General features: G+C 34.0%; 1 protein-coding gene across 6 annotated transcripts in view; it reads left to right on the top strand.

Annotated features, from left to right (window-relative positions):
• Window positions 1-19,295, top strand: part of WRN (WRN RecQ like helicase) — a 99,564-nt gene that overhangs the window by 43,695 nt on the left and 36,574 nt on the right. For all 6 annotated transcript variants that reach the window (XM_045535454.1, XM_045535455.1, XM_045535453.1 and 3 more), the window contains 4 exons: window positions 3,400-3,482; window positions 7,571-7,677; window positions 16,507-16,694; window positions 18,965-19,139. In XM_045535454.1, the coding sequence (XP_045391410.1) occupies window positions 3,400-3,482; window positions 7,571-7,677; window positions 16,507-16,694; window positions 18,965-19,139 (553 nt within the window). The remainder of the gene's footprint in view (window positions 1-3,399; window positions 3,483-7,570; window positions 7,678-16,506; window positions 16,695-18,964; window positions 19,140-19,295) is intronic.

Genomic DNA, 19,295 nt, shown 5'->3' with positions numbered 1-19,295 from the left:
TAAAAGTCTTTTTGTGAACATATATTTTCTTTTTTTTCCTAAACATTTTAATCACCTTTATTGAGGTGTAATTGACGTATAGTAAATTTTACATACTGAAAATGTGTAATTAGTAAGTTTTGACATATTTGTACAACCACGAAATTATCGCTACAATCCTGATAATGAACATATTCCTCATCCCCAAAGTTTCCTTTTTTTTTTTTTAACCCCAGGTACAAGGTAACTGCTATTCTGCTTTCTATCACTAGATTAGCTGATGTTTTCTAAAATTATATGTAAAAAGAATCAGTCATATCTTATGTGCTCTTTTTTTTTAATCTGGTTTAAATAATGCAGCATAATTATTTTGAGATGCATTCATGTTGTTACACTTATTAATAGTTCATTCCTTTTACTGTTGAGTAGATTACATTATACGGATATGCTGCAAGTTGTTTATCCATTCACCTAATAGACATTTGGATTGTTTCCAGTTTGAGTTATTAAAAATGAAGCTGCTATGAACATTTGTATATAAGACTTTGTATGAACGTATGTTTTCTTATCATTGATGTGTACGTAGGTGTAGAAAGACTGGATCATGTGGTGGATATATGTTTAGATTTTTTCTAATTGAGACAAAATTCACAGAACATAGCATTTACCATTTTAACCACTTCGAAATCTGGTGACTTTTAGTATATTAGCAATGTTACATACCCATCATCACTATACTAATTCCAGAACATTTTTATCACTCCCAAGAGAACTCCCTTACCCAGTAAACAGTCACTCCTTACTTTCTTCTTTTCTACCCCTTTCCAACCATTAGTCTACTTTCTGTCTCTATGCTTTGCCTATTCTGGATATTTCTGTAAATGAACTTATACAGTAAGTGGCCTTCTGTGTCTGGCTTTTTCCACTTAGCATAATGTTATCAGCACTTAATTTCTTTTTATCACTGAATAATATTCCATTGTATGGGCATACCACATTTTGTTTATCCACTCATCAGCCATGAGTATTTGGGTAGTTTCCACTTCTTGGCTGTTATGAATAATGGTGCCATGAAAATTCGTGTACAAGTGTTGTTATAGACATGTTTTCTGTGCTCCTGTGTATATGCCTAGAAGTGGCATTGCTGGGTCGTATCATAATACGTATGTTTAACTTTTTAAGAAATTATCAAACATTTTGAGAATGGTTGTACCATTTTACATTCCCACCAGCAATGTATGGGAGATCCAATTATTCCACATCCCTTTTATCACTTACGGCCAATCTTTAATTTGGCAATTCTAGGAGAATCTCATTGTGTTTTTAATTTGCTTTTCTCTAATGACTACTTATGTTGAGCTCCTTTTCATATGGTTTTTGGCCATCTGTATACCTTGTTTGAGGAAGTGTCTATTCAAATCTTTTGCCTGTTCTTTTTTTTCCTCAGTGAGTTTTTATAGACATTTCTGTATTCTGAATACAAATCCTTTATTTGATATATGCTTTGCAAACATTTCTCCTAGTTTATGACTGTTCGTTCTCTTCATAGTTCTTTTGAAGAGCATCTGTTTTCCATTTTGATAAAGTCCATTTTGTCAATTTGTTCTTTTATGGATTTTGCTTTTGATATTTAATCTAAGAAATCTTTGCTTCACAAAGATTTTCTTTTGTGTTCTCCTAAAAGTTTCATAGTTTTAAGTTTTACATTTAGTTTTATTATCCATTTTCAGTAAATGTTATATATTGTATGAGGTATCATTTACAGTTTATATTTTTCACGTACGAATATCTGATTGTCCCAGCTTCATTTGGTGAAGACTATCCTTTTACATTAAATTGCCTTTTTTCCTTTGTCAAAAATAAATTGACTGCGTACATGTGGATCTGTTGCTACATTCTCAATTCTCTGTTCTGTGGATCTATTTGTCTGTCTTGATTGGTGTCCTGATTCGTATAGCTTTATAATAAGCCTTCAGATCAGATAGTGCGATTGCTCCGGTTTTGTTCTTTCAAAATTGTTTTGGCTATTCTAGGTCTTTTGTGTTTCCACAAGTATTTCAGTATCACCATTTCAACTAAAATGCCCACTGGGATTTTGATTGGGTTTACCTTGAATCTAAATATCTGAAGAATTAGCTGTTTTGATAATTATTGTCACTGTTTTATGCCAAAGAAAATGGGGCACACTAAAGTTAAGTAACTTGCCTAAGATCATTTACCTTGTAAGAAGGAGAACTAAGATTCAAACCTGGATAGTTTGATATCAGAGTTTATTATTTATACTGTTTCCTACGTTAATTAAAATACTGTATTAATTTCATGAGGGTAAAGACATATCTGTTTTGCTGCTGATTGACTCCTAGTGAAAGCACAATACCTAAAACACAATAGACACTCAAATATTTGTTGGATGAATAGCCTATTATGAAGTTTTTTCATATAGAAAATTAAATTTCATTTTATTTGACTTGATCTAGATCTTCGTTTGGTAGAATGGACAATAGACTCTAAATACTTTGCCGTAGATCTAGCCTTTCTTACAAGTATTGTCTTAATTAGGATTGTGTCTGCCCAGAATAGAAGTTAACACAAGCTGGCTTAAGTGAATATTGAATTTTTTATTAGGAGTAAAGTCATGAAACCCACTGAAAAGTTAGCCAGCCCTTAAGGAGGAGACTGGAAATGGGTATGGAAAATACAATAGGGTTTTCTTTTTATCTGTAGTCTCTGTGTGTCTTCCTTTTTTTTTCTCTAAAGAAATAAGTGTTCTCTGTTTTTCTAGTCACAAATTAGAAGATGGCTGCTCTACAACTCCTTTTTTTTCTTTTTTACATGTTGCGGGTCCTGGTGCTTGCAGTGGCTGACTGATTATTTCTTGATCAGACCTCCAGATTCTAGAACAGAGATTAGGTGCCATGACTTTGACAGTGTCTATCCCTGGTCCAATAAGTGTTAGGCAAGTGAGCAGAATATGTAGAATAAACATGAATGTTAAGGGTTTCATCGTGGGGGAGTGAGGATAGTGGGTTATGGTTCTCAGAGAAAGAGGCTGGTATGTGGATAGACTGATAATACCATGAAAGGTTTATTTATAGGCTTGATCGTTTAACTCAAGCACTTGAGTTTGAAGGGGAATAGACTGCTGGCTTCGATGTCACTTTAATGCTAAATACTCCCTGACAGGCACTGTCACTTTTTATTTTGACGTATTGAAGAGAAATCAGATAACTAATATATGTGAATACTACATGGACACATATATATAGCATTCATTTAGTTTTTCATAAGTGGCATAATGTATTATTTAAACATTTATCAAGTATTTTGATTTTAAGTTGTAATTCATTGAGATGACTGTTTTCTTTATTGTTGGTTTGTTTTCTTTCCTGTCTTTTTCTTTTTTTTTGTTTGTTTTTACAGAGGCAAGTATCGGATTGTATATATGACTCCAGAATTCTGTTCAGGTAACTTGGGCCTACTCCAGCAACTTGAGGCTACTATCGGTAAGTGGTAAAGAGGGATCTTTTTAAATACGTACTGAACTGAGTTATTTTTTAAAGTTAAACCTATGGATGGAGACTGGATTTCACTGCTGTTAACATTTATTTGAAATATCTCCTTCAGGAAACCTCTGAGTCTCTAATTGCTGTTTTTCCTCTCTTTTCCCATAGTACCCTATAATTCGTTTTGCCATAGAAATTAGGCTCCTGTATTATAATTACTTGTTTATATATCTGTTTCCTTCTGCTAGACTATAAACTTTTTAAGGAAAAAATACCATTCTTATTTATATTTTACTAGTGTAGTGCTAGGCATATAATGAGGCACTTTAAATGTATTGCTGAATGAATGTTGAATCTAAGATTCTATGAGATTTGAATTTACCTTTTTCCCATATTCTAAATAAAATCAATGTGTAGTGGTTCTTTACCCTTGTTGTTTATGAGAATCACCTTTCAAATTTTAGAAAACTGTAAGTCTCCAACCTTGAAAATTCTGGTTTAACAGGCCTGGGGTGGTGTGTGGCATTGATAGCTTTTCACAAGTGATTCTGGTATGTAGCCAGGATTGAAAACCACAGTTGCCACCAGTGAGTATGATTGATGGCAAAAAAACGAAAAATAGAAACTTTTTTCTGCATTTGATGAGGTGTCAAAAAAAAAAAAAAAAGTCAGAGCTTATTTCCTAGAAAAGTGTAAATACAGAATTAGTCAAAAGCTGATGCCACCTTTTTTTTGTACTTAAAAAATTTTATTTGTTGCTTTTTTCTTGGTGGTTAGGCTCAGCTCTCTAAGAGTTATAATCATGGCTTCTGTTGCAAATACCCATATTTCAAACCTTCAGTTGTACTAACCAAACTTAGTTTTCTAAGATTGTATGATCTGTTTGTATAATTATGAATTAAAATAATTCCAGATAGTCTGTTTGTATAATTATGAATTAAAATTATTCCAGATAGGTTAAGGTTTCAAATTACAACATCTCATTTAATTGTTACTTACTCATAACTGTAGGAAAGTATTTAACAATTTTTCTAATGATATAATGAAAACAAACTTGTATCTTCTAGTATGTGTTAAATCTAACAAAAGAATGAGGGCAGAAATTAACATTTGATTAAATATATTATCAAAGGGTGCATTTATCAGCTGTTTAATTCCCTTATTGGCATATTATATTTTTACCTTTAATGGACAATGAATTTTATATATTTCCTATTAGGTTGTATGAAGTTCTTATGAATATTTCCCTTTGGATTAAGCACAATTGCCCTATAGATAAATTTCATGGTTTTATTCAAAAGCTAGGGTTTGTATCCATAGTAGTCTGGGTATGTTTTGTTTCATTTTAGTATTTTCTTTGTTTTTGTGATGGTGTTAAATTAATAATTAGTATAATAATTAGTAACTAAATACTTAGTACTTTTGACAAGTAGTGACAACTTTCTATTTTTATTTTTGTAATGGATTAATTATGAACACTGCAATCATTATAGCAGATTACTTTGCTTATGATGGATGAAAATGTTCTCTTTGGTTGACTCTCAGTGATGAATAAAAATGGATAAATTAGTTAAAAATTATTTTTGAAATGTTTTCCTTTGGCTTTTGTTGCAGAAAATTGTATAAAATGCTTGCAAAAATGAATATACTGAGGATGTTATTTGTATAGTAGTCTGACATTTAGTTAATCAGATTTGTCATTTTTAGGTAAATGTTAAATTATTTAAGTAGTTTGGATTTTTAACAGACGCAGCAAACATAATTTTATATGGAGACTCTTTACCAAGCAAACTTGTAATTGTCTTTTAACTTTGGAAGTAAACTTGAATGACAAATATGCCAAAATGAAATATGTATAGATGCTGAGAAGACACCTGGACTTGCACATTTAAAGTGAATGTTGGCAAAAGCTTGCCTCAACTGATTCGAAGGGACAAAGTTCAGCTCCATTAAAAGCTAGTTTGTCAAACCTGTAACTAAGGGTTTTAAAATAAGGAAAAGTTTTAAAATAAAAGATTGTCGTCTTTGTTTTAACCTATTTAATTTGAAATCTGGGTGATTTAGTTTCTAAAGCCAAAGTAAGTATAGTGGTAAATATTGAACTTTTCCCAGCCATTTAGTAGTAGCTGGAGATTTTTGATGCCAAGCAACCTACTTTGCTCATATTTAGTAAGTTTGTTTTTTTGCTTTCTTTCTCCTCTATGCTCTCTTAGGGCTATTATGGTTTGTAATCTCAGTGAGTTGTAATTGTTTATTTGCATGTCTGTTTCCACTTCTGGAATTATAAACTCCTCAAGGCCATGGATTATATCTTATTAATCTTTCTATTCCTAGAAAAGTGTTTACATCATAATGGTCATTTAATAACCATAATAATAATAGTAGTATTTTTTTAATTGAGCTCTTTTTTTGTGCCAGGCCCTATGTTAGCATTTTATGTGGATGATCTAGTTTAATCTTTAGAATAACTAAAAATGTTAGGTACCATTATTTTCATATTATCCACGTTTTACTTGTGAGGAAACTGAGACTTGCAAAGCTTAAGTAACTCACTTAATATAATACACATGGTAAGTGGTAGAGCTAGGTGCTGCATCCAGGCATTCTGACTGCAGAGCACAGGCTTTTAATCACCCTACTACTGTCAGAACATGATTAATACTCAGAGAAGTATCAAGTAATCATCATACCTACTAAAGGGAAAAGTTATTCTTGTCTTCGTTATTAATTTGGTAATTGAGGGCAAAAGTACTACTGTGACTACTTTGCAATATCTGAAGACATTTTAATGAGTGGTTATACTGTAAAATCCTTTTCTGAAATGCATTACTACACACTATTGATTCCGTTTCAGTGTATGTGTATGGTGTGGGGGCAGAGTAGAGATGCTACTAGGGGAATAAAGGACAAATTATGTTTCTTCTTACCTACTTTGTCCATAATGAGACAGTTCTTCCCATACCATTTTACATTAGGAAATGTGGATGTCATCCTGTCTTCCTTCTAATACTGGTATTTCAGAGGGACTGTCTGCAATATGATACGTATCAATCATGGATAGTGATGCACTTAATTATAGTAGAAATGTGCTCTTTTTTATCTTTTTAAATAGCTAATCCGTGAGATAAAATTGAAGGTATTACCAAAGAGATATAGAACAGTTCTTGAAAGGATGGTCTTGCTAATAAATGATCTAACAGAGAAAAAGAACTCACTGTCTTTAAGACTAATCACGTCGGTCTTAACTCATTGTCTTTGAAAATTAAGCACCTGTGGAGTTGGTTTTACAGCGTTTGAAAAGAGCTCAGCAGACAGAAAGGAAGTATATTATATTCACCAGACCAGTTTGGCCAGACTACATTGATAAGCCAGTCCCCAGGAGAAGAAAAAAGGGAAAAACAAACACCCTCACATCTCATACCTGTTGCCTGCTAATCACTCTACAGCAATAAATTTTTCTTCTTTTCCCCCTTTTAGGCATAAAAATCCTGAGCTCCTCCTGCTTGGGGCCAGCATTTAATTTCCCCTTTTTTTCTTCTGGGTGCTGTGCCTTTTCCCTTTTCTCTCTCTCTCTTTCTCTTTCCCTTTTCTCTCTTTCTCAGAGAAAGTAAAATAAACTTTTACTTTTTTCTATCTTAACTTTATATTGAGAATTCTTTCTTCATGCTGACCGAGAAGCTCCCCATCCTAAGAGTTCTTTTTTTAAAAGGCATTATTGTTGCAGGTGGTTCATGAGTGATAGTTTTGGGGACAAAGTCATAGTAAGCAGTTCATCTCTCTAAGGAATAATGACGAAAGCTGAAATCTAATAAATATGTTGTTTGGATGAATATATAAATACTTCCTATTTAAATTTTTTGTGCCTTTTATTCATGTATCTCCCCTCTCCCTATTTCTAATAAGGATTTTTGGTATTATCTGATATTATTTATGCTTTTATTTTTATATGAACCAAATGCTTTGATTTGGATTATTCTTCTTTTGGTAATATTGTATTCTAAGTAAAGAAATTAATATTCTTTTAGGTGAGTTTATTCTTTCTTTTTGAACTTCATGTTTCCCATTTGTATGTTTTTTCTCTTTTATAGGTATCACACTTATTGCTGTGGATGAGGCTCACTGTATTTCCGAATGGGGGCATGAATTTAGAACGTCATTCAGGAAATTGGGCTCCCTAAAGACAGCACTCCCATTGGTAAGCTTTGCCAAGTCTAATGTCTTAAAATGACATTCTTACTAAGGGGACCGTTCAGGATTGGGGAGTGGCCAAAAAGCTGAAGACTTCTCTGTGAAAGGGCAAATGGATGATATAAGCAGGGAAAAGATTTTTTTTTTTTTTTTAATTCTAAGGTTGGCATGTAATTCATTGAGGAATGCTACAGAATGAGGCTTGGCAAACCTTTTCCGAAAGGACCCAGTAATAAATATTTCAGGCTTCATAGGCCACATGTAGTCTCTTGTCACATATTTCTTTCTGTCTCTCTCTCTCTCTCTCTCTCTCACTCTCTCTCTTTTTTTTTTTTTTGAGAAAGAGTCTCACTTTGTTGCCCAGGCTAGAGTGAGTGCCGTGGCATCAGCCTAGCTCACAGCAACCTCAAACTCCTGGGCTTAAGCGATCCTACTGCCTCAGCCTCCCGAGTAGCTGGGACTACAGGCATGCGCCACCATGCCTGGCTCATTTTTCCTATATATATTTTTAGTTGTCCAGATAATTTATTTCTATTTTTCAGTAGAGACAAGATCTCGCTCAGGCTGGTCTCGAACTCCTGACCTCGAGCAATCCACCCGTCTCGGCCTCCCAGAGGGCTAGGATTACAGGCGTGAGCCACCGCGCCCGGCCTCTCTCTCTCTCTTTTTTTAACAGTGCTTTAAAAATGTAAAGGGTTACATTCTTTGCTTTTGGGCCATAACAAAATAGGCTTTGGGCCGTATTGTCCTGTGGGCCATGGTTTCCAGACTGCTGCTTTAGAACCATTCCCATGTCTTCTTGGTGATCTTTTATCCATATGTCCTTTCACTCTATGTGTCCTTTCACTCTAGGACGCTGTGAAAGCATGGTCACCCCTTCTTGCATCATAATTAAAAACCTAAAAATTGGACCATTTTAAAGGGGGATTTATTAAGGCTTTTAGTATTAAAATTCTACTTTCTTAATTTTAAACAAGAGCAAATTTTTACGTGAATGTTCTACATAAATGGTGTATTTTATATGAATGTCTTGAAAACTTACAATATTAGCACTGTTTTATTTTTTATTTTGAAAATTATAGATTCATAGGGAGTTCTAAAAAAATATACAGAGTGGTCCTGTGTACCTTTCACCCAGTTTCCCAAATGGTAACATCTTGCATGACTATAGTACAATAGCAAAGCTAGACATACGACATTTATACAATATTCAGAATTTATTCTTGTTTCACCAGTTTTATAGGTACTCATTTGTGTGCGTGTATTGTTCTATACAATTTTATCTCATATGCCAATTTGAGTAACTACCACTGCAATCAAAATAACCAAACTGTTCTATTACCACACAGCTCCCTGGAGCTATCCTTTTATAGCCACACCTGCTAACCTCCCAACCTCCCCACCCGCAACCCTATCCCCTGGCAACCACTGATCTGGTCTCCATCTCTACAGTTGCCTAATTTCAAGAATGTTACATAAATGGAATCATACAGTTTGTCATCTTTTGGAATTAGTTTTTTTCACTCAGCGTAATTCTCTTGAGATCCATCCAAGTTGTGGTGTACAGTCATGCGTTACTTAACAAGGGGATATGTTCTGAGAAGTGTGTCATTGGGTGACTTTGTCGTTGTGTGAACACTGTAGAGTATACTTACACAAACGTAGATGATACAGCCTATTGCTCCTAGGCAACAAATCTGTTTAGCATGTTACTATACTTAATATGGTAGGCCCTTGTAACACAGTGGTAAGTATTTGTATATGTTAACATAGAAAAGGTACAGTAAAAATTGGTATTATTGTCAAAACCACATGGGAGTTTCAGCCTAGGTCCAGTTGCTTGTGGCACAAAGATCCAGCCATTGAGACACTGAGGATTGCCAAGGAAGAAAGGAATTTTTTAATACAACAAGGCAGAAGTCTTGTCCGTTGGGGGCAGGTTGTGGGAGATGGTGAATCTTGTCAGGACGTCTGTCCAGCTCCTTTGTCTTGCGGAAAATCGACCATTTCTGAGAAACAACTCAAAAGGTCAAAGGTTAGTTCAGGGAAAGGATTATAAAAAAGCATATAGGGGTCATTGAAATTTGTTCATGGAGCCATTTACGGTATAAAAGATAAAAAAAAGGTACACCTGTATAAGATACTTACCCTGAATGGAGCTTGCAGGACTGGAAGTTGCTCTGGGGGAGTCAGTGAGTGAACATGATGGCCTAGGACATTACTGTGTCCTACTGTGGACTTAAACACTGTACACTTAGGTTACCCTAAATTTATAAAAAAAAACATTTCATGTTCTTCAATAAAAAAGTTGAAGATTAATTAGCTTATTGTAACCTTTTTACTTTATAAATTTTTAAAAAAACTTGACTCTTGTAGTAACACTAAGCTTAAAACACATTGTACAAAAATATTTTCTTTCTTTATATCCTTATTCTATAGGCCTTTTTCTAATATTTTTTAGTTTTTAACCTTTTTGTTATTAATAAAAACTAAGACAAAAAACACACATTAGGCTAGGCTAACACAGGGTCAGGATCATCAATCACTGTCTTCCACCTCCACATCTTGTCCCACTGGAAGGTCTTCAGGGGCAATAACAGGCATGGAGCTGTCGTCTCCTGTGATAGCAATGCTTTCTTTTGGAATACCTCCTAAAGAACCTGCCTGAGGCTGTTTTATAGTTAACTTTTTTTTTTTTTTTTTTTTTTTGAGACAAGGTCTGGCTTTGTTGCCCAGGCTAGAGTGCAGTGGCATCATTATAGCTCACTGGAGCCTCAAACTGCTGGATCAAGCAGTCCTCCTGCTTCAGCCTCCCAATTAGCTGGCACTATAGGTGTACCACCATACCCAGATAATTTTTTAATTTTTTTGTAGAGACAAGGTCTCACTATTGCCCAGGCTGGACTTGAACCCCTGGCCTCAAGCGATCCTCCCGCCTCACCTTCCCAAAGTGCTAGGGTTTACAGGTGTGAGCCACCGTGCCTGGCTGATTTTTTTTTTTTTTATAATTAGAAGAAGTATGCTATAAAATAATGATAAAAAGTATAGTATAGTAAATACATAAACTAGTAACATAGTCATTTATTGTCATTGTCAGTTGTTATGTCCTGTATATAATTGTATATGCTGTGCTTTTATATGACTGGCAGCTGGCAGCACAGTAGGTTTGTTTACGCCAGTATCACCACAAATCTGTGAGTAATGCATTGTGCTACGATGTTATGAAGGCTATGACATCACTAGGCGATAGGCATTTTTCAGCACTGTTAGAATTTTACGGAACCACTGTTGTATATGCGGTCTGTTGTTGACTGAAATGTTAAGTGATGCATGATGGTATTTCAAAAGTTTTCTCATTTTTTATTGCCGCATGGTATAGAGGTACCACAGTTCATTTAACCATTCACCAGTTGAAGAACTTTGGGTGGTTTTCCAGTTTTTGGCTATTATGAATAAAGATGCTGTGAACATTTGAGTACTATAATTTCAAGGTCCTTCAATAGGTGAATGGTTAAACAACCTGTAGACGTAAGTTTTCATTTCTCTGGGATAAATGCCCAGAATTGTAGTTGCTGGGTCCTATGGTAGTGCGTGGTTAGTTTTGTAAGGAACTGCCAAGTTGTTTTCCAGAGTGGCTATAGCATTTTACGTTCACACCAGCAATGTGTGAGTGATGTAGTTTCTTCTCGTCCTTGCCACCATTTGTTGTTGCCACTATTATTTTAGCTATTTTGATAGGTGTGAAGTGATATCTCATGTTTATAATTTGCATTTCTCTAATGGCCCATGATGTTGAACGTCTTCATGTGCTAATTTGCCTCCTTGATGAAATGCCTGATTTAATTGGAGTACGTGTGTTTTTTTTTTCTGTCTAGTTTTAAGAGTTTTAAAAAACTATATTGTAGATATGAGATATTGGTCAGATACGTGGTTTGCAAATATTTCCTTCCAGTTTGTAGCTTGTCTTTTCATCTTTTCCACAGTGTCTTTCACAGAGTAAATATTTTAAATTTCGATGAAATTCACTTTATCAATTTTTTCTTTTATGCATTCGTTCTTTGCTTAGCCCTAGAATCTGTTTATTTTCCCTGGTGGTTTTTTTCCCTAAAGTTTTTATAATTTTGTATTTTACATTTAGGTCTATGATCCATTTTTGAGTTAAATTTTGTATAAGGTGTGAGGTTTAGGTCCAGGTTCATTGGTTTCTTTGCAGATGTTTGGTTGCTCCAGACTATTTGTTGAAAAGGCTGTCCTTCGAAGCTCTATTAAATTGGTTTTGCCCCTTTGTTGAAAATCATTTGAGTATATTTGTGTGGGTCTGTTGCTGGGTTCTCTAGCCTACTGTGTTAATTTTGAATGAATCAACAGAGTTGGCTTATGTTTAAGTTTTCCTGGTAGTAGTGAGGCAAGTATACTCAGAGAAAGTATTAAAATTGTTATTCTTTTGGTAGATTTTCTAGTTCAATTTCCTTGTTCATTAATCTTGTTATAGATAGCAAGTTGAGAGGGATCTTAAAAATATTTTCTTTTTGTTAGCTTTTCTCATAAAGATTTGGTTGGATCAGATATTAAAATGAAACATACAAACAAAATACTTGAATATGCCAGTTAGCAAATAATGTATAAAAATTAATAGTGTTAACAGTACATATAATAGGGATTTCTATGGTGAAAGTCACTCGGTACAGTACCCCTGGAGGACTGATTTCCATTAATTTAGAATGGTTTAAAGTAAGCTTTTGGAAACTAGGAAGATTGCTTTCTGTAATCCTTTCCTAGGCCTTTGATTCTATTAATAGAAGGATTTTGTAAAGGAATTTGAAGTGTTTTATACCGTTCTTAAACTTTGTAGTTTGAATGAAATCTTTTAATATGTCTGGCCATGGAGTCATGAATCATTTTCAGTTCTTGGTATGATTAATAAAGCATATTCCTTCTGTTGAGCCTCCAGGGCAGGATGTTTGTCAAGCAAGGCTGAGAAAACCTTTTTCCCTTGATATTTTCAAGAATCTTCTTTATTAGCTAAGTGGTGACAAATGCCACCTGGTGGTTGTAGGACTGTCATTATTCTCACTGTTCTTGGTGCTTTTTTCCTCCTCCTAATTCCAATTACACTATGACGACTGATGTCAACCTGGAATGTTTCACACCGTGTTATTTCAGTAACTTCAAAAATAGCAAAGAGATCACTAAACCGTTTAGAATAAAGATTCCTGTTTGGAGGGAATCAGACAAAGCGAGTCTTGAGAAAGAACGGCTAGGCAGAAAACTCCATATCATTCTTAAAATTCTATAAAATTCAAATAAGAGGAACTATGAAGTCCGTAAGACATGTTGGTTATTTCCATTACTTTTTCCCCAGTACTATTACAAAGGTCCCGTCATAGTAGGCATTCTGTGACCGTTTGGAATGAGCGAATGAATGAAGTATGTGATGTTATGGAGTACAGAGTTAGAATTAGCAACATGACCTAAATTTAAAAGCAGATGGAATAATTAGAATTCTCTCAATCTGTGGGTGCTATACCCTTCAAGTATATGACTAAGATCTTCCTAAATTTATACTCATAAGATTAACTTACATTTGGTGGTTTGTTTTAATAAAACTTGGTTACCTATTACCAAAGAAATCAAGACTTGCCAACTTAAATAGATTTTTTGAGTTAAGAACTTGATATAAATAGGTAGCAGTATAATTTATCATCCAAACCAGTTTGCTTCTGAAAATGAAAGGATTTAAGCTGTTAATAATTATACCATGACTCTAAGTGTGAACTGGAAGCGTCCCAGCAAAGGAGGATGTGTGGTTACTCTTCTCGTAATCTGCCTGTGTGTTATTTTTAAGCTTCACCCTAGTTTATAAATTTTAAATGTCATAAAGTACCACATACTTCTAAGAGAAAAGGTTCTGTTCGTTGCTTAAGTGAAAATTTATTGTTTCTTTAATTTTAATATATTCTGTTACTTTATCCTATTTTCTAGGTGTAGAAGCAACATTCTTAACTGTCACTTTCTAGAATGTTGAAGGAAAAGAGTGATTTTATTTATTTATTTATTTTTGAGACAGTGTCTTGCTCTGTTGCTCCAGCTAGAGTGCAGTGGAGTCATCATAGCTCAGTGCAGCCTCAAACTCCTGGGCTCAAGCGATGCTCCCGAGTAGCTGGTCTAAAGGCGTGTGCCACCATGCTTGGCTAATTTTTTCTAATTTTGGTAGAGATAGGGTCTCATTCTTGCTCAGGCTGGTTTCGAACTACAGAGCTCAAGCGATCCTCCCGCCTCGGCCTGCCAGAATGCTAGGATTATAGACGTGAGCCCCGGAGCCAGGCCAAGAGTGATTTTATAGAGATTTTTGCTATTAGCAGGTAATAGGATAGGCAGTAGCTAGCAGCAAAATGGGAATTTTTAAGTTGGAATGGTCTCCTTAACAGATCACGTAGCCTCTCCATCTCATTTTTTGAAGGAAAAAACTGAGCTCTTGCCAAAGTCAGTGGCAAACCTGGGAGTAGTACCCATGTCTCTGGAGTTCTCGTGTAGAATTCTTTTCAGTTGTTGCAATAACAATACTAGTAATCGTTGAGAGTTTTTGAGTATTTACTATATGCCATACATTATGTTCAACACTTTGCGTGTTTTATCTTATTTCATCTTAACAACTTTATGAGATTGGTGCTGTTATTGTAGTCAGTTTATAGATGAGGAAACCAAAGGTCAGAAGGTTAAAGAGCTCAAAATCTCACATCTAGTAAGTGCCAAAGGCAGGATTTGAGCTCAGGCGGTCTGATTCTAAGCCAGATTTGTTTCACCACTGTGCTGCTCTTTTGCCTGATTTTTCTATTAACATCTTGAAGATGTATCATGTTTCATGCTGATTTCCTTATTTTCATAAATGTATTGCCTGTCCACTCATAATTATATTGCTTAAAACAAACCCAACCCTCTTTGCTTGTGGCCTGAAATCCAGAAAACTTCTGTTTTTATCTCCATATGCACTTAAGGATTTTATTATTAAGAGTGCATTTATAAAGTGTTTGATTAAAACTAAGACTTAAGATTGGTGAAAATGCTTTTTTGTGAGGGTGAGAAGGTACATGTCCTATGAACATTTAATTTTTCAACTTCACTTATTCTCAGCCTTATATTTGTTAATAGTTGTATATTAACACATATATCTATGTTAGAGCTTCATTAGAGAAACTAATCTTATAAATTGTCTTGTCTAAGTCGTTAGGCAGGTACTCTAAGTTCAGAGAACTGTCTGTAAGCCAAAAATCAATGAATTTACCTTTTAAAATGATGTCACAAAATTTAAGGATGAAGAATGCAAAAATGAGGCCAATTATGTGGTCAGTTTGGTTTTGACTTAATTTTTTTATTTGAAAAAATTACTGTTGAAGTTGATTGTTTTTACACAAGTTTTGAGATAATTTTTAATTCAGTAAAGCTGTATTGATTATAGAGTAGATAACAAGTTTTGACAAATTGTATCTTGTTTTGAGTCAAACTGAATAGTTGCTTCTTTCAAATTGGCAAATTGTACATAAATTTTTATTTACATATAAGGTAATTGCTTAAGCTGGTTTGTGAAGTATATCCGTTATCAGAAGAGCTGTTTTATGAAGATACTGTTTCCGGTATCTATAACAGACCAAAACAGTATTATTATTTTATTAGAATTATTTTTTTTTGAGACAATTTCTCACTATGTTGCCTGGTTCAGAGTACAGTGGAACCATCATAGCTCACTGCCACCTCAAACTCCTGGGCTCAAGCAATCCTCTTGCCTCAATGTCCCGAGCAGCTGGAACTATAGGCATGTAATACCATGACCAGCTAATTTTTCTATTTTTTTGTATTGATTGGGTCTTGCTCTTGCTCAGCCTGGTCTCAAACTCCTGGGCTCAAGCGATCCTCCTACCTCAGCCTCCCAAAGTGCTAGGATTACAGATGTGAGCCATTGTGTCCTACCCAAAAAGAGTATTTTTAGGAAAGTTTTATTCTTGGTGATAGAACAGCTAATGACTTAGGAACAACTTTAAGACAGTCTATATTTTTCTGGTTATGGAATAATAGCATAATTGAGTTTAACTTCTTATTATAATAGGAACAAATATATTATGAGCGGTATGTTGTTATCCTACCTTACAATTTCGAAAGATGGCATATTTATGGTTTTCCTGATACCTGCTGTGGCTCCTGCTTTGTCTGCTAATCCAGTCAGAAGTCTTTATTAGACTGAAAATAGTACATGACTTGGTTGCTTAAGAAATCAATAATACATGTTTAACTTAGTAAAACTGGAGAGAGGTTATCTAGGTCATTGGGAACTTTGCTTCTAGATTTGCAAAGCCATAAACCAATATAGTAATATAAGGGACAAAAAAAGACTCATTGGTTTATATAGTTAGATTTTCAGTGACTTGAAGGGTTTATAATATATGAATTATAGATTAATCAAAAATAAGGCGTAATATGTTACCTGCTTATATCAGCACTATTACAGATGTAATAAATGTTAAAAATAAGAAATGGAGAAGGAGATAGCTAATAAGTAGGCTTAATTTAATATGACAAGGTAAATTGCATTTGGGAACCCAGTGGATTCAGTGTTTTATTTAAGTGATTTCTGATTTTTAAAAAGTCAATATTTGTATTCAGAAGGCTGAGAAATTTATAAGTAGGAGTTTTTTTTTTTCTTTTCTAAAAAAGAATAATTTTAAAGTTGCATTTTTGACACTGTACCTCCTGTATTGTCTTGACAGTCTCTTTGTAAGAAAGCAGTAGAAATGTTGGGAATTAATGAGCTTTGTTTTTAAAAAATCCATTTTACTTCATTCAGGTTCCAGTTGTTGCACTCACTGCGACTGCAAGTTCCCCAATCCAGAAAGACATTGCACGTTGCTTACATCTGAGGGATGCTCAGTTTACCTGTACTGGTTTTGATCGACCAAACCTGTATTTAGAAGTTGCAAAAAAAACGGGGAATATCCTTCAGGATCTGAAACAATTTCTTGTCAAAAAGACGAGGTAAGGATTTAATGGTGATGCATTTTGGTAATGATTTCCTTCTTTTTTAAAATTTTATTTCCTATTCTAATGCATGTTTGACATGTTTCAAATTCTACCTAGCTTTGGTTCAAGTCAAATCTGGTGTTATTATGATTAATTCAGTGACTGAGGACAAAGTCTATTTTTGAAAGCAGAAACTAGTCTAATATTTTAATACTCCAAAGCAACTTCTGCAGGTGGTATTTTATGCCTTATTTTTAATTTATAATTCACAAATTATAACTCCTGTTGCTTGAACAGGACATACATTCTTAATAATTGACAAATAAACGTAATATAAGAAAGCTCTTGCTTTTTATTTAATTGGTTTGAGACCGGGTCTTGCTTTGTTGCCTGGGCTAGAGTGCAGTGGCATCATCATAGCTCACTGCAACCTCAAACTCCTGGGCTCAAGCAATCCTCCTGCCTCAGCCTCCCGAGTAGTGCCACCATGTCTTGCTAATTTTTTTTATTTTTTGTAGAGATGGGACTCTCGCTACATTGCTCAGGCTGGTCTCAAACTCCTGGCCTCAAGTGAATCCCACCTTAGCCTCCTAAAGTGCTAGGATACACATGTGAGCCAACACGCCTGGCCTAACTCTTGCTTTTTAGTAAACACGTAGAAACTTAACTTTCTGATAAGACAGAATAAGAACAGTGTAACAAATTTTATGCATACTTCTATGTAAATAATCACTTACCTTTCTTACATAAATTAAGACTAATTGTTAATCTAGTGTATTGCCTTCCCAAAAGTATTTGTATCAATAATTTATAAATTTTTATCAAAGTTTCAACAAATGCATGCAGCAATACTGATGCATATAAATTGGAAAGTAATTCAGTCTTTCAGTCCCATTTTTCAGTTAAAATCACTGTTGGTATTCTGGCAGTTAGCTGTATAGACTTCTTTTCTCTGACTCTACTACTGTGTAGATGCACACTCCCAGTTTTTTGTTGTTGTTAAGTTTATGCAGAAATAGTTTCATAGTATATCCATTTCTTCTGCCATTTTCTTTTTTCATTTAAGATATCTTGGCTATCTTTCCATATACTGTGCCTTCTTAAATTAGGGCCTTATTTGTATAAGATATCCAGGTTTTGGTGAGCAGTTTGTTTTTCTTTGAAAAGTTTTTAAAATAAGATTTGTGTATAGTAAAAAAATATATATATTTTTTGCTCACTCCATTAAGTTATTTACTGTAAATTTTGGATATTGAAACCCATTTGGTTATAATCAGAAGCTGCTTTCAGTGTGTTATTCAGTAAGACTCTTGCAGTGAAATTATTGCCTTTTTTCCTCTGCTTAGGTTTTCAGTGGCTTTTGCTATAATCCTTCTTAAAGGTTTTATAAACTTTTTTTAATATTTAATTTTTTACATGTTTGCTTAATATTTCATAGTATGAGTACACATGATGAACATTTAGATTTTTTTTTACTATTATAGTTTTGCTGTGTACATGTATCTTTTGGCAGATATTCAAGTATCTTTATAAATTAGAATCCTAACATGAATTACAGGGTATATGCATTTAAAATAAAAAAAAAACTTTTCATAAATCTAAACTAGTACAGTCTTTTTATATTGATTGTCAGCATAATTGAATACATTTATGTAAACCTGCAACATTTTGAGCCACTAAATAAATGTTCTATGGAAATAGAACATGGAAATTGTTACACTTAATAAGTTTCTACAACAGACATTCTAATAGATATTTTCTGTAACATTCAATCTCAAGATTACTAGTAAATATTTGTTCTATAAAAGCAATTTTTCAATATTACATGAAAGCTCTTTTAGTAAACATACAGAAACTCAGCTTTATGATAAAAGAATAAAAACAATGTAACATTTTATGCATATTCCTGTGTAAATATTTGCCTCTCATGTAAATTAACACTAGTTGTTAATTTAGAGCACTGCATTCCTTAAAGTGTTTTTATCACTAGTTTATAAGTTTTTATCAAGGTTTCAGCTAAAACAAATAAACTTGTTTATGGTTTTAACTTTAATTTGAACCAAAACTGAGTCAAAACTGAGTTTCTGGGGCTTACCACAATTCATTTCTACATTTGATTCTCCATAATGTTTTAAATTTTCATGCATTTAAATATATTATTGTTTTTGATATGCTTTCTCCTTTTAGCCTTTTATTTAGAAAGTAGAAAGGAAAAATTAAATACGATAAAACCCAAACTGGTCTGAAATATATATGTTTATTCTTTTGTTCTTCTTTTTCTTTAGTTCTAAATGGGAATTTGAAGGTCCAACTATCATCTATTGTACTTCCAGAAAAATGACAGAAAAAGTTACAGCTGAACTTAGCAAACTGAATTTATCCTGTGGAACATACCATGCAGGCATGAGTGTCGTCCAGAGGAAAGAGACTCACCATAAGTTCATGAGAGATGAAATTCAGGTGTGAGGATCAATCATCCTTATTTTCTATTCCCCATAGTGGAAATGGATATTTTTCAAATGATAATTTACCTGATCTTTATTGAATACTTTCTTTGCATTGAGCATAAAACAGTCGCTCTGATAAAGAGAATCAGTGTGTAGTGTGGGACATAGG

This window comes from Lemur catta, chromosome 22 (assembly GCF_020740605.2).
Source record: "Lemur catta isolate mLemCat1 chromosome 22, mLemCat1.pri, whole genome shotgun sequence".
NCBI classification, from domain to species: Eukaryota; Metazoa; Chordata; class Mammalia; order Primates; family Lemuridae; genus Lemur; species Lemur catta.
Note: the sequence above shows the minus strand (reverse complement) of the source record. Positions and strands in the feature narration are given on the sequence as shown.